Raw genomic sequence first — 24762 nt, 5'->3', positions numbered from 1 at the left:
CGGGGAAGGCTCCCCGCGGAGGCCAGGCCGAGGCGCCCGTCGCCCTTACCGAGGCGCACCGGGCTGAAGGCTGAGGCTGATGACGCCAGCGGCGGTTCCGGCGCCGGGGCGGTGACCGAGGCGGCGGCGCGGGCGGAAGGAAGGGAAAGGAGGCGTGGAAGGGGGGGGGGGGGGGGGAAGAGTGGGACAGGGGTGTTTCGCCGCCGCCGCCGCCGCGGTTCCATTGCCGGGAGCGGGGCAGGGACGCCAGGGGAGCGGGAGCGCGCGCCGGGCGGCGTGAGGGGAACGGCGCGAGCGCGCGCCGCGCGAGGGGAGCGGGAGCGGCGCGAGCGGCGGCCGCAGGAAGTATCGCGAGAGTTGGCGCGGCGGCGGCGCCGGCGCTAGAGGTGACCGAGGCAGCGGCGGCCGCGGGCGCCTCCTCCTCCTCTTTTTCCTCCTCCTCCTCCTCCTCCTTCCCCTCCTTTTCCTTCCTCTCCGGCCATGGAGAAGGCGGTCGGCGCGGCGGTAGCGGTGACGGCGGAGGAGGGAGGCGGCGAGGGCGGCGGCGGCGAGGCCGGCAGCGCCACAGCGGGGCCCGGTCCCCCGGAGGGGCCGAGCGGCCCCGCCGCGCCCCCGTCGCCGTGCGGGCCCGGGGCGGCCGGGCTGGTGCGGGTGTGCGACCTCCTGCTGAAGAAGAAGGCGGTGCCGGGCAAGGCGAAGCGCGGCGGGCGGGCGGCCCGGCCGGCCAGCAGCAGCGAGAGCGGCGGCGGCGGCAGCGAGAGCAGCAACAACGGCAGCGACGATGAGGAAGAGGAGGAGGAGGAGGAGGAAGACGAGGAGGAGGAGGAGGAGGAAGAGGAGGTCTCCGAGGTACGGCGCGGGGGAGGCCCCGGGGGTTTCCCCGCCGATCCGGTTTCATAATTCCAGCTCGCTCCCGGCTCCCCCCGCCCTCGGCCCTGCGGCAGGGCCGGGCAGGGGCGGCAGCACCTCGTGGCGGGGCACGGCCGCTGCCGGCCTCCGGTCACCCCCGCCTCGGCGAGCAGCCGCCGGGCCCCCCTGCTCGCCGGGATGCGGGGCCAGCGCCCCCCGGCTTTCCCCAGGGCTCGGAGGCTCGCTGCGAGCCGCGGCCAGCGGCCGCCTGCATCCCTGGTGTGGCTGTGTCCCGAAGGGAAAGGCCCAGGGGCTGCCGCAGGTGCTGTGTGCCGTGTGCTGTGTCGCCGTGGTCGCGGGAGCCGGGAGAGGCAGAGCCGAGCGGTGGGAGCGCTGCTGGCGAGCCCGGGATGAGGCTCCGGAGGCAGGCCGGAGCGCTGGCTGCGTGGCTGGAAAGGTGTTGGCGCGCCCAGCGGTGGGAATGGGTCGTTTGGGAGAGAGCGTGCAGGTAAAGCAGGTGAAGGTGCAGCTGAAGGTGCAGCCAGGCGAAGGCTGCCGGAGAGCCCAGGCTGTTGAGCTGTTGAGTGGCGTTTTCTCCGAACCTGAAAGCCGCCCTGATTCCATGCGATGCAGAAACGGGAAGCATCAATAACCCGGTTTTGTCTGGTGTTAGCATTTTCAGGTAGGTATCTTTGGACAAGGCCGGTGAGGCTGGGAGCCCCTTATTTGCATATGTAGTCACACAGGGTTGCTTTGTTGAATGGTTTTAATTCTGTAACCTCCCCAGGTGAGCATTCACTTCTGCTTTGGTTTGGGTTTTTTTTTGGGTTTTTTTGGAGCAGTGTCTGCAGACAAGTTTTTTAGCTTTTCTTTGAACTTGGTTTCTCAGCGGTTTTGCTTTCGAGCGATATATCTACAGTTCTGTTAGAAACTGGCCAGGAAGGAAGGGTCTGATAGGTTCGAGGAAGGGCTGGGCTGGGATGGTGATAGCTTTTCCCACAGTTAAGCAGCACTCTGCATTTCATTCCTGCCGAAGTTGATACTAGAAGCATTTTATCCAGCTGTTTGAGATAAATGGCGCGCAGTGAGCGTGTCTCAGCGCGTCGCTACTCTCGTTTCTGTGGTGTTGGTTTTTAGCAGAGTCGATATCCCTGTGTAGGTAGAAGGTTTTATGATGTAGGACTTGTAGGATAACTGCTTTGCTGCTGAGCTATGTCGCCCAGCAGTCCTACAGGTGCTTGGAGAGCTCTGTTGGGCACAGGCCTTTGGGACTTGCGGAGGGGATGGAGGCCCTGCAGTGACTTCAATGTATCGGTTGACAAGCCCCGAGATCAGTTGCGTCTGGTGGAAACATTGAACAGAGTTTGTGTCAAGCGTGCCGGCGAAGTCACAGGCAGGTTTTATTTAGTGGTCCGCAGCCGTTCTTCCCAATGGCTGCTTACACTGGGAGCTCCCAGGTGGAATCCTGCGTGCAGCAGGGTGAGAAGGGCAGAGACAGCCGAGGAGTACAGGTAGTGGGTGAGGTGAGGCTTTGCCTGCTTGCTGTGCCTTCAGAGCCACGGGCACCTGTTTCACATTCTTTGAGACTTGCAGAGAGGAGGAAATGCCAGTGGTCATTAAATATCATGAGGCAGCAGAGTAGTTCATTTTTTTCCTTTGACAGAGTGGCATGTGCCATGGATACTGATAGAGGCAATTTGTGAAGGCAGTTTGGGCATCTGGAAGCTTCCCCGATGGTTTCATCTCATCCTAAGCGAGGGCTTTCCCAGGCTGGGTGGTCTGGGATTAAATATTAAGCAGGGCTAAGTGAGCAAGTGAATAATACTGAGAGGATGAAATTGAGGATTCACAACAAAATATATGCCACGTGCTTCATTGGTAATTGTTCTTGATCATGCAGGTTGCTTGCAAAAATCTGTTCTAGTCTTTCTCCTGGTGACTTCAGGATAAAAGGATGCAGCTTGTGGAATATCCATAGCTGAAGTCACAGTTTTTAGGAATGTGAACATGAGGATGGCCTGATTAATGGAGCAGAGCATCCAACCTGAATGTCGCTCCCAGAAGCTTCTGGGGAGGACAGGTGTCTTGAGTGTTCTCAGTGAAAGGGAGGTTTCCTTGTTTGATGGCTGGTTTTGGCTTTTAGAAGCTTTAAAAAAATCCCACTGTAGGAACCAAGGGCTTTTCAGTTGTTTGGGGGTTAACATTTTATTTTGTTTCACATATTCTTGCGTTGTGCCCAGCTCTGCAGTTGGATTGTGGTCTTCTGACCGCGGGCAGCGTGGAAGGCACATGAAGTGAAAAACACAAAGAAGTGCAAGTTGCTGGTTTTGCTGTGACTGGAAACTGCTGTGGGAATGCTGCAGAAGCTGGTGTTCCCTCCCAGCCGTTCCCTTTATTATCTCTGTAAACTTAAGATAGTTTGTCTTAGGCTATTTTTTGCCCTTCCCATGCTTAATACATTAAGACTTCTCTAATCTCCAAAGCAAAGTGCTTCTAGATTTGACTGCTAATGAGACTGCTTCTAAAAATCAGGAGTACTCTAGCAACAAGCCCAAGGAGTTCTGAAGGGAAACCTGGCGCATCCTGAGTCTCAGAAACCCCAGGAGTAGGAAGACATTGTTCAGCTCAGTTGTTGCTGAGCTGAGGGAATGGAATCAAGAGTTATGATCAGCTGTTTTCGTGTCCATGTCCGAACTCCATCAGATCTCAGTGTGGCAACACAGTCACTGTGGAGAGCTTTGGGAGAAGTTTAATGGGAATTTCATACCAGCAACCTCATGAGCTCCTGTGACACTGCTCATGGCAACCTCCAAGGCTGATCTTTCAAATTGCAGCAAATCACTCCAAAACCCCAAGTCTTTAGATACTGGGGTCTAGTGTTGTCTGTGAAAGGTGAATTGCCTTTTCCCTAAAAAACAGTTGTTAAAAACTGGCAACCTCTTGTGGTATACAGGAAGAGGAATCTTGAGGTATGAGAAGAATGACAGTAGGAGTTACACAGCAGGGGAGGTCAGCTTGCAGGTTCCTTCCAAGTGTTCTTGTGCGTGCAAATTTTGTTCAACGCTTCCATTCGTAGTGAAAAGTGTGAAAAATGAGCAGGTGCTCGTAGCAAGGTGCTGCTTAGAAACCCGATGTCCAGAGTGCATTAGGGCTTCTCTTATTTAACGCTGAAAGGTTCAGTTGTGTAATAAAAATTGTTTACAAGCTTATTTCCAGTCTGTGAACTTGGAGGATGTTTGCTGCTGGCAGTGAAATTTAAAATTGCCCTTTATATCCATCTTGGGAATTTGTAAGTTCCATCTTGTCCATGAATCTTGTGATGATGCAAGGTGTGGATGCACCTTGGATTTGTGTGTGTTTGTTACCTTCTCTGTTGCTGGATTATTCGGTGCTGTGCAAGTTAGCCTTCCAGAATATAATCCTCAGTTAGCTGTACCTGCAAGCGCTGTCGCATGCAAAGGATGCTTTTTGAGATGTTTTGGCTGTTTTTGAAGTGTTCTTGGTTCACTTGGGCCTCCTGGAAGTAAAAGCTCATTTTTGTTTTTTCAGCTGCTATTGAAATAGTCATTGAAATGAGCTGCTAGGATCAAGTAAGTGGAACAACACAACACCACCAGTCCTCTGAAATTTTTTCATGCAGAAGAAGCTGCTCTGAATTCCTTGGATTCAGATTTAAGGCCAAGTTAATCTGAAAACTTGGGCGTCCTGGTGTGGTTTCAAGAGCATCACAAGCACATGGTTCTAATATTTAAATTGGAAAAGACTTGAAGAGCCCAAGTGTTCAAATGAGCTGATTTGAAGCACAGAATTTATTTAGCAGTCTGTTTCCTTTTTTTTTAACCCCAACAGTCTTCATCAGAATGCTGGAGTAAGGCCTTTGGATTCTGCAGGGCCACCCTGCCTGGCTTGACCACTGTGTGATGTGTTCCCTTCACTTGTCATTTTTTCTCCCCTGTCTGTTTCAGCTGTGTTTTGCCTGTACCACTTAGTTTCTTCCACTCAAAAGAGGAAATAGGAGAGAAATCCTGTAGGATAGTTCTCAAATATCCCTGAAATCTCAGGGCTTATCCCAGGGCTGTTGATAGGGGAATCCCACAACCAGGTTTCACAGTAGTGAAACCTGCTGTAGTTGACCCCAGGAAGCATTAGTCAGAACTGCTTAACATCCCTTCCTTACTGTTCCTGGACTAGCTTCCAGCAAAATCAGGTTGGTTAGACCTAAATTTTTTTCCAATTGTTAAATATTACTATATTTTTGTGTGCTTTATTTAATTCAGGTGGTCAGTGAGTATCTGGGCTGAAAAAGAAACCCCCCAGCAGAAAGTGACCACTGCAGAAGGTGGAGTTCAATATTGGCAGCGCCATGTGAATTTGTTTACTTCCTTAGATATTTCTTCAGGAAATGTCCTTATAAACACCATTCCCATGTGCAGGCTGCAGCCAAGCACCTCACATTTTAAGCCAGTAATTCAGTTCTGTAAAGAGAATGGTTTCTCTGGAAGGGGTTTAGCTGAGAGAATTTCCTCTTCTGTCTAGGTTGAAGGCAAATGGGATTATGTGTGTTTGTTTTTTTTCCCCTCTATCTGTGTTTCAAAACCAAAACTGTTGGTGTTTATTTAGGATATAGCTGATTTGCAGTTGGATTGAGGAATTGAAAAATCAACGCTGCGGATCCAGGATAAGTAAGAAGCCTTTGTTTTGGAGGTTAAGGGGACAAGCCCTTTTAACTTGGTGTAAAATAAAAATTCCCTAAATTTGCTGTTAGTGTCTTTGGGCCATCTGAGCAGAATCCATGGCTGCCTGGGGAGACTTGGTGTGTTTTTTCCTGAAATGCTGTGCTTCTGGTTTCTGGGTGGTGTGGCTTTGTAGGTGCCTCCACTGAGATGACCTCCTGAAGATGTGCTGTGTCTGTAGAGCTCCCGCGCCTCTGTGGGCCTTCTTTTGTCCCATCCATAACTTGGGATCTGTTGAGTAAGAAAGCTGCTGGTGAGCAAGGGCTAATGCTGGCAGATGGTTTGGCTAAAGTCATTGAGCTAACCTGTGTTCTCAGGGGAAAAGTCTTCCTTAACGTCAAGTTAGCAGTGAATATCAGCGTGTCTTGGTGTTAGTGTGGGAATTCTGGTGACCTCCATCCAGGCATTGTGGAGAAAAAAAATCCTTCCTCCACAGGAATTGTGGAGAAAAAAAATCCATTGTTGGCCAATGAAGGGCAGCATTTCCTCTCTGTTTGCCCTGAGCAGTGCTTTGTGTTAGTGGGTACTAGGAGAGGTTATCTCAGTATTCCAGATGTTTTTCAGCTGGGTTATCCCCCTTAGGCCGTCCTAAGCTCATGACTGTGCAGAGAGCTGAAGCCACACGGAGGTATTACTTAACTGTTGTGTCACCTTGTTTTCACAGGAGGTAATAGTCGTACAGCAGGCTAAAAATCAGCCGCGAAGCCAAGCTCGCCTTTAATACATCCTTGTTTGTGCTTGCAGTATTTTCTTTTAGGCTGCATGTTGTCATTAGGGTGATTCTGTTGGCGTTTCCCAAAGCAGTTTTTGACAAATTCAAATTACTGGTGTTTGATGTGTAGGAGTCATTCCTCTTCTGTATTTCACCTGCATCCTCAAATTCCTGGAGCATAATGGTATATTTTAGGAAATGAGCTGAAGTAAACCTTGATTTTATGTTTTTCCCTGCCCCACCCCAGTATCTTATGTTGTATTAATCATCAAGAGCGGATAATGTGTCCAAATAAGCAGCTGCTCAGAGCTAGAAAGATGTTGGAACATTAAGAAATATGATGAAATGTTGCTATTTAGAATATCAGTTTGGGGTTTTGACTTCCATTCTCCTCAAGTTTAACCTGAAACAATCAAAAAGTGTCTAGATTTTTTATTTTCTAGGTTAAAACCGAAGACATTTTGCACTCTGTAATACAAGTTCAAACTGCTGCTGAGGGGGCTGCCTCATATTTAGTCTAGGGTTTGCTCTGCCTTGCGCTGAAGTACAAGGAATGGCTCTTTCAGAGTCTGTTCATCTGCCCAGCTGTGCAGGAGCAGTTTTGGGGACTGCAATCCCAGCAGAAGGGGAGTATCTGAACCCCCCCCCTCTCGGGCAGGGAATGATTCAGAGATAGGAGGAGGAAGGTCGCTCTTATCCTCCCCAGCTGTACCTCCCAGTCCTTCCCACACGCAAGAAAAAAACTAAACACTTGAAGGAGAAGCTGGAGCTCCCTCGTGCCTCTGTGTCTGGCAGGTGACTCACGTGTTTTCCTGTCCTGGAGCTTTCCCATTTCCAGACTTGAGGTATTCTTGCCTTCTGTTCAGTCTTGTCCTGAAACGCCTTGCCAGTGGAATTTTCCTCTTGATGCTGTAGTGCGGGTGCGAATTGTTCTCCTCCACAGAATGGGGAACAATGCTTTAATGAAGTTGAAATGTTCAAGTCATGATGTGACTTGGTTTTTTCCCTCAAGTGCTCGGTGCTGTTCAGCCCCTGCACCAGCGTGGGTACTAATCCCACTGAAGCTGGGGGAGTTGGGCTTGGAGGAAGGCAAAAAAAAAAGGCATTCGGTGCTCCTCCCAGCCACTTGGGAAATGATGTCGTTGAAAAAAAGCCCTCAGTAAGAGAAAAAACGCATTTCCAGTTGATCAGTTCCTGGACCCAGTTTGTCAGGCACCGGAGCTTGTGCTGACACAGCGAAGAGCAGGAACTCAGGCAGGGAGGAGGGTGAGCACTGCCTCTTTTGGTGGGATAATTCATTTAAATCCCTGTCATGGAAAACGTTTGCCTTGTTTCTGAGGACTCCATTTGGTAAGAATGGTACAGATCAGTGAGAATCTTTGTCTTCAAGGGCAGACTAGTCCTCTTGACACTTCCTCTGGATCTTCTGTTTGGAAGTGACTGGAACAGATCTTTTTTTTTTTTTTTTTTTTTTTTTTTTGCGTGTAGCTTAAAAACTTCGAACTTCTTCAGATAAAATCAGCACTGACTTTTGTCTCTGGTATTTGTTCCAGTTCTTGAAAGCAGTGTATTAAGGATAGGGAGAAAGAGAGAAATTAAGCAGGATTTCATTAAAATACTGCAGCCTTTTGTTTTATCACCGTCGCTTTTTTTGTCACTTAGTGCAGTGCAGCAAAGGAGTCACTTTGGAGACTGACTAAAAAAGTCACAATTGTGATCGTAATCATAACACAAAAAACCAAGCTGGCTTCAAGAAAAAAGCACTTTGAATGCTGCAGTCTGCTCCAGGGATGAACATATGCCTTCTGTCCATCTCTGTCACTAGCAGAAGTGAAAGCTGGCATAACAGCATGCTGGTATTTTTGAGGAGAATCAACTTGATCAAAGAACTCCGCGGGGATAAATATAGTGGGCAACTTTCTGTGCTGAACTTCAGGAAAGGGCTTTTCTGGAGCTTGCATGAGGGGGGAAATGTCTGCAGTTCTGCGTGAAATCACTCTCTAAGTGCACTTTCGTCTTCAAGGTGAGAAAATGTCCTAGTGTCTTTAGGTTGAGGTGGGTTTTAGAAGCAGGCCAGTGCCTGCACCACAGCTGGGTTCTGCAGCAGTGCTTGGGTTGGGGAGTGGCCCGGTGTGATGGGTTGGCTTAGGAGCTTCCCTCAGCCCCGAGCAGGGAATGTCTCTCCCTGTGCCCTCTGGAGCTGAGCACTGGTGGCACAGCTGTGCCAGGGGCCTTGTCTGTTATCACAGTTGATATGGATGCTGATTTCCCTGTGCTTTGGAGCTGCTGCGGCCCAGCATTGTTTAGTTACATCTGAGTAACTAAACAGCCAAAACCTGAGTTAGGCCTGGAAAAATCTTACAACAATAATAATTTACTGGTTTTGTACAAGTGGGTGAAGTAGTGACACCCAACAAGCACTTGCTTGACCGAATTAGATTTGGAGTTAGGTTACCAGTAGAACTTAAAGAACTTTATTTAAAGAAATGACATTTTAAAAAATTGCCAAAGCGTTCTCAAGAAAGGCAGATGTGTTCGATGGTGGCTTTCATTGTAATCCAGAATTGGCTGTTACAGAGTACAGCCTTTCCAAAAACCTTGGGAATACTTGTTAATAGAAATAACTCCAGCAATTGTTTTTATAACAAAACTATTGTCCAGAAGATACTTAGTTTTTTGAAAAACTTGTTGTCAACTTCATCAGCATTTATTAAACTTGGTCATAGTAAAATAATTTTGTCAGGCTTTGTGTGTATGATGTGATTTAAATGCGGAGGGGAAGCAAGTGTTCTTCTGTGGGAGGGGTGTGTTGGGTTGACAGGGGGCTTGAGCTTGCCTGCTAGGGCAGTGAGGGGTTTGAGGAGGGTTTAAGATTTGTTTTGTTTTGTTTTGGACTCTTGGACTCTGATTTTAGCCCGATACTTTAAGGTTAGTCTTGGGCTAAAATCAGGCTCTTACTGTGAGCACATGTTGAATTGAGGGCAGGTGTTTGCGAGTTAAATGTGGTATCTTCTGTTAATGTGAGATAAAGTGAACCTGTGGTTTTATTTCTGGAGGCCCAGGGAAGAGGGGATGGGGAACAGGAGGTCCTGAGCTCCAGTGCTCAGCTGCAAGTGTTTCTGTCTGGCACCTGGTCCGACTACACTGGTAGTAAATGCTGGGAGTTGTGCTCTGTGGTCCCCAGTCTGTCCTGATCTTCCAGGTAACCTCAGATGAACAAGGAAATGAACAACCATATTAAATGAAAACAAAGATGACATTAGTATCTCATTTTTCATTCAGTTTATGTATTTTTCCTTCTTCAGCCTTGTCCAGCAGCTTGTTCTGTTAAATTCCAGGCTTGGTATTGCTGTCAGTGAATGGAGTAGGATTTCCAGCCGTTTTAGTCTGTCAGTTTGAAGATGCCAGCTGAGTAACTCTGATTATTGAGGGTTTTGTACAAGAAAGAAACATCAAGTGCATTGTTATGGTTCCTGCTTTTGGAATAGGTTTCAAAATCTGGTATTAACCCAGTCCAAATTCACGATGAACAGCCTGGATGTAGAGCTGTTGAAACAACCATCCGGTTCACTGCCAGGAAAAGGAAGGCAGGGACATCCCAGTCCAGCAGGTCCTGGATTAGAGTTTGATGTGTGAGTACTTAATATAATATTCACTCAGTTAGAATTTATGTGTGGAAGTAAATGCTAGATGAGGCCACTTAAAAAGGAGTAGGAGACTTTGTCCTAAATAGTGGCTTTTCCTGGTTTAAGGTTTCCTTATTCTTGGCAGGGAACGTGTCTGCACTTGAAAACTTTTTAAGAACTTGCACTCCAATTTTCATGTTCTAATGTGGAGGTACCTTGCATTAGTACCTGCCTTAGGATTTGAGAGGTGTTAGTATGAATGTTGTTGGACTGCAGGTGCTGCTTGGTTACACACAGCTTTTCTGTCTCCAGTATTTCACATGTGGAAGGAGAAAGGAATAGGAATTGATTCATTTGGAGAAGGATCTTCCATGTCCCTCATTTCACTTGGGTTTTTCCCAAAACCAGGGTTCTTCAGTGTGTTCCAAGTCCTTGGCCAAAGGACTTGGAGCATTGTATTGCCCAGTGAAAACTTACTGGGTTTACTCTATGGATAACTGAAAGCAAGATCTCTAATAGGAAGCTCCCCTTAGACAAGCATGTCCACCAGTAATCTTACATTTCTGCCAAAAAACCCTTTCAAAATGCTCGTGTGATTTTTGTCTCCCTTTTTCACCTCTTGTCAGGTACATTTGAATTTGCACTGGGCAGTTCCTCCGCAGCAAAATCATAGGAGCTATCATCTCCTGGTTGTTTTTTAGTGATGTTGTATTCAGTTCATCTTCAGGGCAGTGCTGTGGATGAGTACAGATACTTTCTTTGCTCCTTTTTCCGTGCTTGGGTTTGCCTCAGATGTTGAAATCCAGAAGAACAGGGCTGGTGTCAGCGCTGACCAGGGCGGAAGGCTCCTGGCTGATGAGCAGGGTTTGTCTCTCTGTGCCAGCATGCTGCTTGCTTGCTGGGCTGTAAAAACTCTGCCCAGGTGTCAGATGCATTTAGGCAGGGATAAATAAGGACTTAATGCAGAAATGTTTTTATATTGTGCCTCTGGCTTCTGGCTCAAGATGGATGGTACAACAGCAAGAGGCTGCTGATAAAGTGAGGATGATAAGCTCACAACTCTTGACCAGAGTGTTGCAGTCTCCCTCCAGACAGAGCTTGCTTTTTGACATTCCCTGACTTCAGGTTCCTGGGAAAAGTGCTATAAACTGAGTGCTTTTTGGCTGAGATTGTATGATCTGGTGGTGAATCTTTGCATTTCTCTTAACTTCTTGGTGTGATGATGCTAATAACTCTTTATTCAGTCATGGAATTAATCACTTTTTCTACTGACCCTTGAATGAGAAATCCTCTATGAAATGGCAATGCAGCTGGAATGCTGAAACTCCTAATTCCCCAGCTATTACAGGGAGGAGGTTTCCAACTCTTTGAGAAGGCTTCTCTGGGCCTGGAGTCCTTATATCCCCTGATCCCACCACATCCTGACAGTTCCTGCAAGCTGCCAAGTCAGCTTCCCCGGCCTCATGCTTGTGTTCAGGGAGAGCAGATTGGAGGAGGGCTTGGTGAAGGGATTGTGGAAGTTACTCCATCGGACAGGTCATAACTATCCTAGTCTCTCAACACTCAGCCTTGAATCCTTTTCAGTGTTATGCAGTCTTTTAAATGGGCATAAAAAACCCTCGGGATGTGCTAATTGTGGTGCTAATTTCAAAGGTAGTTACATCAGACACCTTTTCCAGATTCTTCTTTCCTGGAGCTGTGGAAAACCTAGATCTCATGGTTAGCATAAGGAATAGAATTCCATCCTTGCCAGCTCTGTCCCTTGACCAAAAGGAGTAACACTAACTGAACAGAAAACACTGAATGTGTCAGAAGGGTCTGGAATGCCTTGCTGCTGCCCTAGGCCAAGGGAAGAATAGGCTGGAGAGAAATGAAAGATCTGTCTTGGCAGGAAAATTAGTTTTTGAGTGGGAAACTGTCTTGGATGGTCAAAAAAAGTTGTTACATGGTTGTTAGAGGAGAAAAATATGTGGCTTGGTTATCAAAGTCTCTTTGTCTGTGGGAGATAACGGAGCTGAATCGAGGGGGGTGTGATAATGACAATGGGCAGGAAGGATCATCTTGTGACTACAAAACTCATGTGAAAGCTCCACTGCAGCTTTTGGCAGCAAAGTCTGAAATGTTTAGAGAGAGACATTGAATTATAAGGCTGAGAGAATAAAAAAATCAGAATAAAAGTATGTCTTCAGTATTTATCAGGTTGAAGCCCATCATCCTTGCACATCCCCACCACAATAATGAAAAGGAAAGGAAGAAAGTAGGTTTCTTTTATTTGGAATTTCAGTAAAGGACCTGCCTGAAGGATGCTGGAAATGTAGTCAGGCTGACAACTGCAGAGCTGGGATTGCTGCAAGAAGTGAAGTAAAAGAAACCAATATACAACGTGAAAATAGAAAAACCAGATGGGGGTCATGACTTCGGGCGATGCCCGAGGTTCGGGTTTGGGCTGACTTGTTTTTATGTTACCACCGAGGATCTAGAAGGAGTTGGATGAATCTCTCTGGAGGGAGAACCTGAAACAGTAGGTTTAAAGCTCATTTTGTTTTGTAGTGACATAGAACTAAGGGACCTTAAAAATTGCACCACGTGGTGGCTGATGCAAACTGCCCCAAAGCAGAGAGGATGCTTTTGGGGTATAGCAAGGTTTTTTTGTGTTTAGAAAAGAAGTAGCAGAGAAGAAGGTTTTTAGTGTCTTGGTGGTTGTACTGATATGATGGAGACCTGCAAGTTGTAGGCTGTAGCTCCTAATGAAGGTTGATAAATCCTAGTGCATGTATCTGGAGCAGTGAGTACCCTTAGGGGTGTCTGTTTGGGGAAACATTCAGTTCTGGCTTAGTTGTAAAGGGGTTTGAAAAATTGTTTTTATTCGGAGAGCAGATCTGAAGAACTGGGTTCAGTCCAGCAAAATGAACGTAGGTGGGATTATCATCACTCTAAAAACTGAAGAATTGGGCCCAACACAAGTTTGAGGCAGCCTTGGAAAAATCTGTGTGGATATTCCTTGCACAGAGTATTTTTCTTGCATGCCAGCAACTGTTCCTGTATCTTGTCATGGTTTTCTGTTTCATATTAGAAGAGCAAACTTGGTCATTTGAAGGTTTTAATGGTGGAATTTTTCCCTCGGTGCATTAACTGAGTCTTATGATTCCAAGGGTATTTCAAATTCAAGTGAAATGCCCATCTTGTGTGTGTATCTTGTTTGGATTTTTCAGTGTGATAGGTGCCTCAGTTTTCAAGGTATTCCGTGTGACAGTGCTGGGGGTTTTGCCTCCTGGCACTCCAGCAGATAATCAGAATGTCACAAAATTTGGGCTGGAAACCCACTCTGGTGTTTGGTCTTAATTGTCTCAAGAACTTTAGGGTTCTGTCTGACTGTGGAAAGGGAAATACTTGGGAATGCCTACTAAAGGGTTTAACTGATAATTGGTACTGTATTGAGGGCCTGTCTTCAACTCTCCTTTTTGTCTTCTCAGAATGATTTGGTTTTTTTAGTAATTAATGCACCTCGTGATCTTGCTGAATAAGGTGTTAGTAAGCAGCTGCGTGGGGCAGGGTTTGAACAGCCCAACCTTGACACTGTGCTCTGAAAGCACACACAAAAAAAGTGTGTTTGTATGCTTTGGGACAGTTGGTGACCAGTACTGCTCGATCAGCTGTAACTAGATAACAATGTGCTTTTGTGATCTGAGAGTGGGAATTGTCTGATCGATTGTTCAATGCTCACATTTCTGGGTGCCAGAATCTGTCTCGGATCAATGGTTGAAATGCTTGTGCTTCAGGGTGACGTGATGCCGGGTCAGAACCGCTGCTGCCTTGCGTGCTACCGGAAGGTTGGAGGGAAAGATCTTCCTAAAAACCGCCTGCGAGCTCTTGAGCGTGCCCAGCTCTGCTCTGCGTGAACAGCTGGGTTCTTGTGGAGGCTTTTCTTCTCCCCTTGGCCATTCCCACAGAGTTACCAGTGCTGTGCGGGGAGCACAGTGCGGAGCGAACCAGCCTTGGTTTGTACCCATCCCTAGCTTGGCTTTTGTCAGGACACTCTCAGGATTCCCCTTGGTTTAACACGCTCCACGGGGCTGGAAACAGGGCTTTGTTCCCCATTTTTCAATCTGTCTCCTCAAGCTGCACTTCAGGTGTGCTCTCTCCCATCTTCTGTGGGGGAGCAGAGGGGCTTCGTGCGCTTTAGGCTCACAGAGCGTGGGGGACGTGGTGGATGCACACAGCTCAGACAGCTGCATGGCTTTAGGGCTTTTGGTCAGAAGAACAGGCTGATTTTTACTAGTGGATGGTGACAAATGAGGGCACTGAGTGGATCATGCCCTTCAGCATAAGGCTAAATAAAGATTGTTAGCTTTCAAGGAGGAGCTGAGATGTTTGGAAGCGATAATGTGTTTTATCTTTGCTAATCAACCGCTTCAGGTAATTCCTAGAGCTGGACTTGAAGGTGAGGATGAAATGGGTTCGTGTTTGCCTGTGCAGAATTGAAGATGTGTTTTCTGACTTGTGTGTGAAACCCAAAATCACAGTAGAAAGACAAAAGAAATATTTGCAAGGTTTTAAATATTTTTTTTGGTTTTTTTTCTCGAAGTTTTTTTGGCTTTTTCCTTTATTTTTCAGGAACAGAACGAAAGCTTGTGTTAAAGCCTTTACGCCACTATGAGATCTTCAGTAAAACATCAAGAGCTGGGGATTGGCTTTTTAGAATTTGGTATTCCATACTGTAAATATTTTTGAAGTATGAAACAAAGTCTGAGATCTCATTTTGCAAGCAAGTGCTTCTTTCTAAGCCAGAAGCAGAAAGCTGCAGGTTAAGGTGGTCCAGAGGAGAGGAGGAAGGATTGGGTATTGAGGTTCTGAGTGTGAAATTTGCAATGTTTTCTTTGCTGCCCTCAAGCAGATGTTGAGGGTGACTTGCTTTCAATGCCAGGACGGTTTTTCACTGCCCTCATGGCTCACATGTAGAGTCCTCACATCTCTCATGGGCTAAGGGAAGCTCTGAATTGTTCTTTGGCTCAGGGTTTGGAAGTGAAGTGATGCTGTTGCAGGCAGAGCTCTGCAGTTTCCTGAGCAGAAAGGGAAATGGTTCAGCTCTGAAGGTGATGGTGTTCCTTCTTCTCCTGAAAATCTGGCGCTTGGTTTGTGGATCTGGGGGAGCCCGTGCTGTGCAGCTTGCCCTGTGTGGAGCAGACAGCTGCTTTTGTTCCTGTGTAATGCTGCCTTTGCATTTGAAAGTGTTTTCAGTGGTGTCATGTGAAGTATCTCTAGCTCAGTGCTAAGTTGTGTGCTTTAAGCTTCTTTTTTTTCTTTCTTTTTTTTTTTTTTTTGGTGTGATATAAGGTATCTGTTAATTCTTTCTGAGGCTCAGAAGACTGAATAACTTGTCTTTTGAGACATGAGTGTTATGTGGGAGGTGGTGGCTGGTTTTTTCCTTTTTTTATATATATATACAAAGAAATCCTTCAAGCTGTCAGGGACAGCTTTGTACTTGGGCTAATGTTTGTGCAGTATTGCTGGGTTTCATGTACACGGGAACAGTTGCAAGGGGCTGCTGGGGATGTTGGAAATGCCACCCTGAAAGCATGATTCCGGAGGAACAGAGGAATATTGTTCTGTGGGTCTTCCTTGAATTAGTTATTGTAAAACTGTAAAATCGGGGGTGTTCCCTCAGGTGGAAAAAGAGTGGGAAAATGGACGGCCCGGGCAGGTGTTGAGTTTGTGTGAAATGAGGGGCTTTGTAATAAGTGAGTAGAATGTAATTGCCATTTTTGGTGGTTAAATAACATTTTTAAATGGAAGAATGCACCTTCACCTAAAATGTATAATGATGAACTGGAATTTCTCTCTGTGATGTTACTAGCCAGTCTGGCCAGCTTTTTAAATACAGGTAAGAATATTCTTGCTGTTAAGTGAGTGTTTTGAACAATTAGTATTTTTTGGAAAAAGATAGTTGAACGAAGTGATTACTATGAGTGTTTCTTCAAGCGAAAATGTGAATTGAATTCCCTTGGCCATTGGACTCCATTGTGCTCTGCTGAAATGACATCATGAGAGAGGAGTTTTTTGGGGGGGTTGACGAGATTTATTATGCTGAATGTTTTGAACTGGAAAATTACTTATTTTGAGAGCTGCAGATATGATTGCTCAGTGATTTTGACCCGCTGCTTACAGAATTGGCATCCCTGTCGCCTAGCGTTATTGAATATGTAAGATGGCATCTTTTGGTCCATTTGATGTTTTGGGTTAAGCAGAGAAGTGTGTAGGTGGGAAGTGGGTACTCACCTGGGTGGGTAGCTGATGATGTTTCTCAGAGCTGCATTGTGGAGACCTTTTTCTCCTGGTGTCACAGCCTGTTTCTGGAGCTCCTGCCCCCCGGGAGCTGGGCGCAGGAGGGAGGGCTGAGGGCACCTTTTTCTCCTGGTGTCACAGCCTGTTTCTGGAGCTCCTGCCCCCCGGGAGCTGGGCGCAGGAGGGAGGGCTGAGGGCACCTTTTTCTCCTGGTGTCACAGCCTGTTTCTGGAGCTCCTGCCCCCCGGGAGCTGGGCGCAGGAGGGAGGGCTGAGGGCAGCGGCTGGAGCAGCGCTTGGAGGAGCTTCGGGAGCTTCTGGTGTGATGGCGAGACAGGTCACAGCCCAGAAACGAATGTGCCACGGCACGGATCTGCCTAACCTACGGGCCGGGGCCTCTGCGAGTTCCCGGCGGGGAAGGCGGTGCAGTGATCCGCGGGACACGTACAAACGAGCAGGTTCTGCTCGGCCTCGTTGCGTTGAATTCCTCCGTGATGCCGTGCCTGCGGCGCCGGCGGCGGGCGTTGGGGAGCGGCGCGCAGCCCCCCTCCGCACGCGGTGGTAGGCGCCGGGCGCGCACGGGGTGGAACGGTCCATTTCCTGTTCCCGTGCCGCCGGCGGGGGGGGCCCGGCCGTGAGGGAGGGGGCGGCGGGGCATGGCGGCGGCGCGGTGAGGCGGGGCGCGGGCGGCCGCGATGGAGGCGTACGTGCTGGAGGACATCCTGGAGGTACGGCCGGGGCGCGAACAAAGGGGGCCGCGGGATGGCGGGGGGCCGCGGGGCCGGCCCCCCGGCGCCGGCCGTTGGGGCTGCGGCGCTCGGTGGGGCCCGGGCGGCCGGGGCCGGGCACCGGCGCTGCCCCCGCGGCGGGAGGGGTGCGGGACGCGCGGCCCCGGGGGTGACATTGCGGTCACGTTAGCGGGGATTTCGGCCGCTGCCTGCCATAACTCTCTCTCTTTTAATCTTTGTTGCCAGTGTTTCCGTTTCATAGAATCGTGGAATCGCGGAATGGCTTGGGTTGGAAGGGAGCCTGGCGATCATCCCGTTCCAGCCCTGTGCCCTGGGCAGGGGCACCTCCCACTAGCCCAGGTTGCTCCGGGCCCCGTCCAGCCTGGCCCTGGACACTTGCAGGGATCCAGGCGCAGTCACAGCTTCTGTGGGCGATCTGTGCTAGGGCCCCAGCACCCTCACAGGAAGGATTTCTTCCTGATATTTAAATCTACTCTCAGTCAATTCAAAGCCATTCCCACTTGTCCTGTCACTACACACTCTTGTAAGTAGTGTCTCCTCCTTTTTCCTGCAAATTCCTTTCAGGTGCTGGAAGGCCCCAATTGGGTCACCCCCAAGCCTTTTTTCTTCCAAGCTGAACAATGCCAATTCTCTCAGCCTTTCTTCATAGCAAAGGGGCTCCATCCCTCTGATCACCGTGGTGGCTTTCTCTGGAGTCTCTCCAGCAGTTCCATGTCCTTCCTGTGCTGGGGACCCCAGAGCTGGAGGCAGGACTCGAGGTGGGGTCTCAGCAGAGCAGAGAGGCACATTTGTTGCAGTGTGTAATTTCTCTTACTGCATTTCCAGTTGTATAAATGTAGCCTGTTCTTTCTTTCTCTACACAAGTAGATCTCCCTCTGCAGCAGTAATTTATTATGAAATAAATGGCATTATCTCTTCCTGTGAGGGTAGGCTGGAAGTAACCTTTCAGCCGAATGGGGAGGCCAGCCAAGAAGTCACAGAGTGAAGCAGTTCTCTATTACAGGTTATGTTTGCTGTAATAGTTCAGGGAAATGTTCCTTGGCCCAGGTTGCCCAGAGAAGCTGTGGCTGCCTTATCCCTGAAAGTGTCCAAGGCCGGGCTGAACAGGGCCTGGAGCAAACTGGGATGGTGGAAGGTGTCCCTGCCCATGGCAAGGGGCTGGAGTGAGATGATCTTCCCAACTGTTTAATGCAATACCTTTTTCTTGTTCCTGTGGTTTTTCAGGTTTTGCAAGCAAAAACATTGCCGGATGACTTGTCAGAATATTTGCATGCGTTCTTCATTGTAACGAGAAGCTGCAACCTTATTAGCTGCTGTCAGAATCCTGACAAAATAGTGCTTCCAGCAGTCCTTCTCCTGTGGGCTTTTTCCTGTGGTAGCCACGCTTAGGTTACCCTAAAATTTTTGATCAATAGGAATACTTGCTGTTAACTTCTGTGTGGACTTTGGAACTGTTTAACATAATTACATCCAGAATATTAACTCAGCTGTTCACTTTGTGCTGGATAAACTGGCACAGGTGTATGAGCAAGACATTTTCGCCAATATCTGTGTGTGGGGAGGTAGGAAGAGCAATTGTGAACTGGGCTTTGTGCCATCAAATAAATATTTCAGTACTTCACTTGCCTCATTGCATACTGAAAGCTTTTTCTTTTTTTAATTTTTTTTGTTCTTTATTTTAACCACAGTTGCCATATGTAGCTTCATAGTATGTGAAATTAATAAGGTACATGGTGCTTATCAGTAGTCCAGGTTGGAAGGACAGTTGGGAAGTTAATTTTGTCACTGTAACAGAATTTGGGCTTGTGTGAAATGAGCCATTACATCTTGCTTCTCAGTTGGATGTGTTGGCTTTTCTTTGGACAATTTTGTCTCACATTCAGTTCCTGTTCTCAACACCAGCTGGATCCAGGTAAAAAACACCCTCAGGAATCAGGTATGGCTTGCCTGGCTTGAGTTGTGTGTGAAGTGTGGCTGAGCCAGTTCATGGATCTCCCAGGTACTCTGGTGGCAGTGCAATCTGTTCATGGTTTCTTCGCACATCACTGGAAGCCATGTCCACAGGTACAATTTACAGTTCCCTCCAAACTTGTTTCTGTTGTAACTTCCAGCAGTCTGTTTACAGTGAGTGTCTTATTTTCCCGTTTCAGGGCTTTTTTTTCTCCCACGGAGCAGTTTCTGGTGCTCGTTCAAAGGCAGCAGTGTGGAGACAGAGAGCGCTGCTCTTGCTCGGGCAGCAGATCTGTCATCTCTGTTGTTCTGAAAATAATTGGTACTGCTTAGTATTTTTTTCAGTTTGGAGTGATCATCAGGCCTTGCCTCTTCATGAAATCTTCAAGAACGTTTTCCCCCTAAGCTGCTTGTAATTTAAAAGCAGAAAAAAGGGTGTTTTCCGTAGTGTGCTAGTTATGTCCAGCTACCAAAGAGCCCGAGGTTCAGATGGTGTTTGCAGTCCTTACTGCAAGGGCTGCTTCTGGGGCCAAAATCACTTGTGAATGCTAAAACGAGATAAGTCTTCAGCAAATGTAGTGCAGCTGCAGGCAGACGTGGCTGTCAGCCCCGAGGGTTTCACACAGCGTCCTGGCTGCCCTGCGCTCGGGCCACCTTCGAAGAAGGTGCAGGTGGTGCAGAAGTGGAGCGGGCTGTGCTGCTTTCAGCTGAAGAGGAGCATTGTCTCGGCTCCGTCACTAGAATCTGGCCTTGAAAGCTTTGTGTAGGGATACAGGTGAACCAAATGCCAGCGCTGTGGGGTTACCTGCAGTTTGCTGCTTGGCTCTTTTCTCCTGTATGCTGACCATAAGTGTGTGTTGATGTGAGACTTGACTGACACAAGGCTTTTCATGTGGGTTTAAGCTCTCAGGTTTTGGCTTGCACGTGCCAGGGGAGAAGTAATTGCGTTACAGGAGACCTTGGTATGGTGTACACCTGTAGTTGTGGTTTTGGTGCTTGAGTTAGTCAAGATCAGTCCTCGGGTGGGAGAATAGGAGCTAAGTTCAGTGCTGACAGATGAGGACATGGTCTGTGTTGTGAGCTGAACTCAGGCTCGTAGCTCAGAAATCCACTTAGGAAGCTTATGACAGTGGAGAGGTAAATTGATGTTCCTTGTGTTGATTTGAGGCTTTTCAAGAGCAGCAGCCATGTGCTCTGACCCTTCAGGTCCTTTGAAAGCTCATTTGTGCGTGGCTTTAGGGAGGCAGGCTGGGGTCTAGTGCAGGCCCACACGTGGGGATTGCTCTATGCTCAGTGCTTTTGTGTCCTGCAGCTTTCTAGCTTAGGGTGGATATCTTCTACCTACTTTGAACGGAAACTCAAAATCACTGTGCAAAAAGCTCTGTTTGTTACTGTGACATTCGGAGTATTTCCCGACTTCAGAAGGGTTTTTTAAATTTGGTTTCATGCTGGAGTCATGGGGATAATTGAATAATGCCGAGATCCCGCTTTGTATGTGGCTGCCAGTGGTGCAGGTGAGAGGTGAGGTGATCTGAAAGGATCAGGTGTTACACCTTGGGTTGTGTAGCTGAAGCACAGTGAGGACAGCAGAGCACGGGTCAGGTGCTGACCACAAGATGGACACGGAGCAGAGACTGCCCTGCCGAAGCACACAGGTGCTCCATGAAACACTGGTGGCAGCGAGAGCAAACACTGAGTAGCAGAGTCGTGTCTACAGTGCACGTTCAGAGGTCAGGGAGGCCTCTGCAAGGCAATTTTTCTTTTCTTTAACAGGCCAAGTCTTTCAATATTTATAAACACTGTAGTCTCTTGGTTTGAAGATTAAAATCAGCATTATATTGCAGTGTTGGGGCATTAGTAGCTTTCCCACGTTCCAGCTCTTAAACAGGCTAATCCTTTCCCTGTTTTCTTTCTCACAGTTTGTCTCAGTAATCTTGTCAGGTTTACTTTTTACCTGTTTTCTTGTCTTCAAAAAGAGTTTTCCCAAATGAAGTTGGCGTTGGCTGCTGTGTGCTCCAGTGTTTCCTGGTGATTTCAGTCATAGACTCTCCTGAGTTGGAAGGGACTCAGAGGCTTCCATGGAGGTCTCACTCCCCTCTGAGGTCCAGCTCGAAATCCAGCTGAGTTGTTGGAGTTGTTCAGAGGTTGTCAGGACAGCCTCTCTGTGCCTTATTTCTGAGTAAGCTGGAGCCCTGCTGTAGTATCCCTTTCATTGGGGCACCATTACTAAGTCGGGGCCACATCTAGTCCCAGCCCCCAATGGGATGGAAAATCTCATAGATAGAATTCCTCTGACTCTTAACCTGTTTCTTCTTGACTGGCAGGGAGTGGTTACAGACTTCATGGTATAATTTGGAGCCATTGTTGTTGTTTATGCTTTATTGCTGTGTCTTCTTCTGTAACAGTAATATGAAAATGCAATTACTGTGTGAGAAACCTCTAAGTAACTGGCTTCATACTGGGTAACTGTATTTAAAAGGCCAGTATCATTCAGTGCTTGTGTCTGTCTGTGAGGGTCTTACTAGCTGGGAAGGTTTAGCCAAGGACTTGACCAGCAGGTGGGATCAGTTGAACAGCCAAGGTCTCTTTGGACCTGCATCTTTTAAGGTCTCGGTTGAAATTGATCAACCTGAATCAAAAAACAGTGAGAGAATTGAGAGGGATATTTCAGACAGGTGTTTTTCTTTTTTCTCCCACCCCTTCATGCATCCTGTCTTGAAATGTTCATAGAAATGTTTAAAGAGGTTGTTTCCACGGCTGAGGTGCTTGTTACTTTTTTTCTGCATGTGCCTGAAATCTCTTCAGATCTTTGCCTCCCTGGAATTTGCTGGCTGTGTTGACAGATAGGAAGTCACATGGTCTGAAGCTGAAACCCACACTCCAAACAACCTGTTGCACTGCCTTGGCATCAGAATCCTGCAAGAAGGAAATCCAGGGAACTGGCTGGTATAAATAGTTGTTCTCTGTCACTTAATGGCCATGTAAATATGGAATAAATAAGATTAAATATCTTCATGGAGCAGATGTGATGGGAAGCATTAAGCAGAGAGTAGAAATGGAAATTGTCGTGTTGACTGCAAGGAAATTGGCACATGATGTTTCTATCTAACATGGGAAGCAAACACTGCAAAGCAAAGACTCCACTTAAACTTGCTGTCTTTGCCCTTAAACATTGATTTACTCTTTTTAAATAGAACCTTTTTTTTTGATAAGATGGAGAAAATAGTTATATTTGGACTTAGTCTTGCTTGTGTCTTGCTTTAACTACCTTCACGAGTCTGTTCATTCACCATATGTTAAAACTGTTCAAACCCTTTCAGTATGCTGCAGCTTTCAGTTGGGTGTGCCAAATAGAGCAAAAAAAATTGTAACTCATTTATTAGATATGCCTAACAGTAGTTTGTGTTGAAGGAAGAATTCAGGGACTGTCAAGCTTGTCAGAATTTTAACCAAATGAGTTGAAATTATTAGAAATAATTCCTTCTGTGCTCAGTTCCCCAGGCAGTAACAATAGGAATTCTAATCAGATACTGAATCCAACTGTCTCCTGCTGTAACTTTATCCTTTCACTTCTCGTCGTAAGAGAAGATTGGTGAACTAGGCCATGCTGGTTCCTTCATTGAAAAAAATACTTGCCTTGAAAATGCCAAAAAAGGGAAGGAAATCTGCATTACGATTCAGCTGGTTCATTTCACTCCTTTGTTGGGTTCATTTTTGTGTGCGTGAGTGTGGTTGGTGGCTTGGGACAGTGGCACAGCCGTGTCTTCAATTACAGGACAGGAATAAATGCGAATGCATTAAACTGGAATAACTTGAAGTCATTTCAAAGCTCTTGACCTAAGTAGTCATATCTTCCCAAACTATATTTGGTTAACATTATTAATAGTCTCTACTTAATACGTGAACTTGGTTATGCTGCATGATGAGGGATATCAGCGCTTTGTAGTATCAATAATTATTTCAGCAAGATTATTGCATGAAGAAATGGAGATGTCCTCTAAGGACCTCTGGTTTCTCCTATGCTCTCCCCAGATCCTGATAGGTTGAACTGGATGTGGGCTGCAGAACTTGTGGAGGCAGGATAAAAGCAAGTTCTGATGGAAGTCACCTGCACAGGAAGAGAAATGGCATTTCTGTGGTTTGCCATAAGCTGAATCTCGCCTAAGGTTTGATCTTTTGGGGAGACCTTAGCCCTGCCTCGTTTGGCTGGTACTCAGTTCAAGCCCATTCCTTAGGGAGCCGTTCTGGAGTCTCCAGGTTCTGCTGTGCTGGTGAATTTCAGGCAGTAGCAGCTTGGCCGGTGTCTTTGCTGCTTCCTGGCTTGGGCAGTAAAGGTGAGGGAAAAGGTAGCTACACCTTCATACACTGGAAGGTTTCACAGTTTGACTTAAGCTTTGGGGAGGCTGCAATCAAAATGCACACGTCTGCAACGTCTTTTGTTATTGGGCAGATGTTTGGAAACTCAGTCCTTCTGGTAACAATGATTGCTGCCGTGTTGTGTTGTGCTTCTTGTTTCTAATGTGGGTTAGAGTCCACATCTCCTGTCCATCAGTCAGTCACCTAGCGTAGCATGCTTTAAGACAAGGAGCCTGGTGTCAAGAGAGATGAGTTGTGGGGCAAAGAAACCACATTGCTTTGGCTTTTTCAGAGCTTGGAATTGTGTTTTGCATTAAGACCCTGAAGAGAGGGATAGAGTCCTCTCCTAGGGTGTCCTTTCAGTGAACAGGTGCTCCTGATTGCTTTGATGATGGGGCAGGAAAGCTCTGACTAAGCCGAGCTCCACGTGGCATTGCTTGATGAAAAAATTTCTTCTTGCATTCCTGCCTTTTTTTTTTTTTTTTTTTTAAATCTATCTGCTCACCAGTAGATGCTGTATTGCTGTGAAGAAGCCCGTGCACACGTCAGTGTTTCATTCATGCCAAAGGGAATTCTGAGCTGGACTGGAACAGAGTAGCTGTTTGTGTGTTCATCCTGTTCCTCCTCCACATGTCCTCCTTCCCTTCTGCTGCCTCATCCTCCAGAGCAGAGCACTTGCTTGCTGTTGTGAAGAGCAGCCGACCAAAACCACTTACAGACGGGAAAGATTGCCTGCCAAATTTGTGTAAGAAAACATGTGGGCAGCTTAAAACTATTTCTGTTTGAAACCCAACTGGTGCCGTGCAGTTGAGGCCACTTGCTCGCTGTGTTTTATGCTCAGTGGCCACAGTGAATGGTTGAACAAATTTGTGTGTTCTGCGGGTGACTGTGGACCTGGTGCCTGCAATGCACATGGCAGGGTGTGTGCAGGAGTGGTCAGAATTGAGACTCTGAGAGCATTTCCTTTTTGCAGGAGCAAGGAAGAAGAAACGGTGCCTGGGTGTGCTTTCAGTATTGTTTTTGAAGGCTTTTAATCCCCAGTGTTGTCTTGTGGGGGAGAAAGACAGTAAAGACAGTTCTAGGGGAGTGTGGGTTACGCACAGTGGGCAAAGCAGGCAGACTGGAGTGGGAGGAGAACAGCTTTTCTTCCTTGCAGTGCTGGGAGAGATGGATGTCTGCCACTGACATGTCTTTTCCTCCCAAGCAGATCTGAGTTTTCCTGAGCGCAGGCAAGGAGGCAGCCTGCTGCCACGGAGGCACAGACAGGGCTTGTGAGTGTCTTGGGTGACAGTATTTCTTGCCACAGTTCATTTCCAGCGCTGCATCAACCCACTGTGCTCCTACTGCAAAGTGCCATTTTGTTGTGCTGGTTGTTATCCTTTCAGAGGCCAAACAAAGTGGGTGTCTTTGCTTCTTGCTTGATGTTAGCCTGATGTGCAGGAGCTGTTAAAGCTTGGAGACACTACAGTGCTGGATGACAGTTGTTGTAGGGAAAGCTCTCCGGGT

At 47.5% G+C, this 24762-nt stretch overlaps 1 protein-coding gene across 4 annotated transcripts in view; it reads left to right on the top strand.

The window, feature by feature from the left end:
* Nucleotides 1–335: 335 nt before the first annotated feature.
* The window catches only part of ANKRD17 (ankyrin repeat domain 17), a 69094-nt gene continuing 44667 nt past the window's right edge, over nucleotides 336–24762 (top strand). For 3 of the 4 annotated variants that reach the window (XM_038134317.1, XM_038134313.1, XM_038134312.1), the window contains exon 1: nucleotides 336–849. In XM_038134317.1, the coding sequence (XP_037990245.1) occupies nucleotides 481–849 (369 nt within the window). In that variant the 5' untranslated portion in view covers nucleotides 336–480. Of the gene's footprint in view, nucleotides 850–16814; nucleotides 16930–24762 lie in introns of those variants that run through there. The other variant, XM_038134314.1, reaches the window with a different exon arrangement.

The sequence above is a fragment of the Motacilla alba genome, chromosome 4 (genome assembly GCF_015832195.1).
Source record: "Motacilla alba alba isolate MOTALB_02 chromosome 4, Motacilla_alba_V1.0_pri, whole genome shotgun sequence".
NCBI classification, from domain to species: domain Eukaryota; kingdom Metazoa; phylum Chordata; class Aves; order Passeriformes; family Motacillidae; genus Motacilla; species Motacilla alba.
The sequence above is the reverse complement of the archived record's forward strand: the minus strand, read 5'-3'. Positions and strand labels throughout refer to the sequence as shown.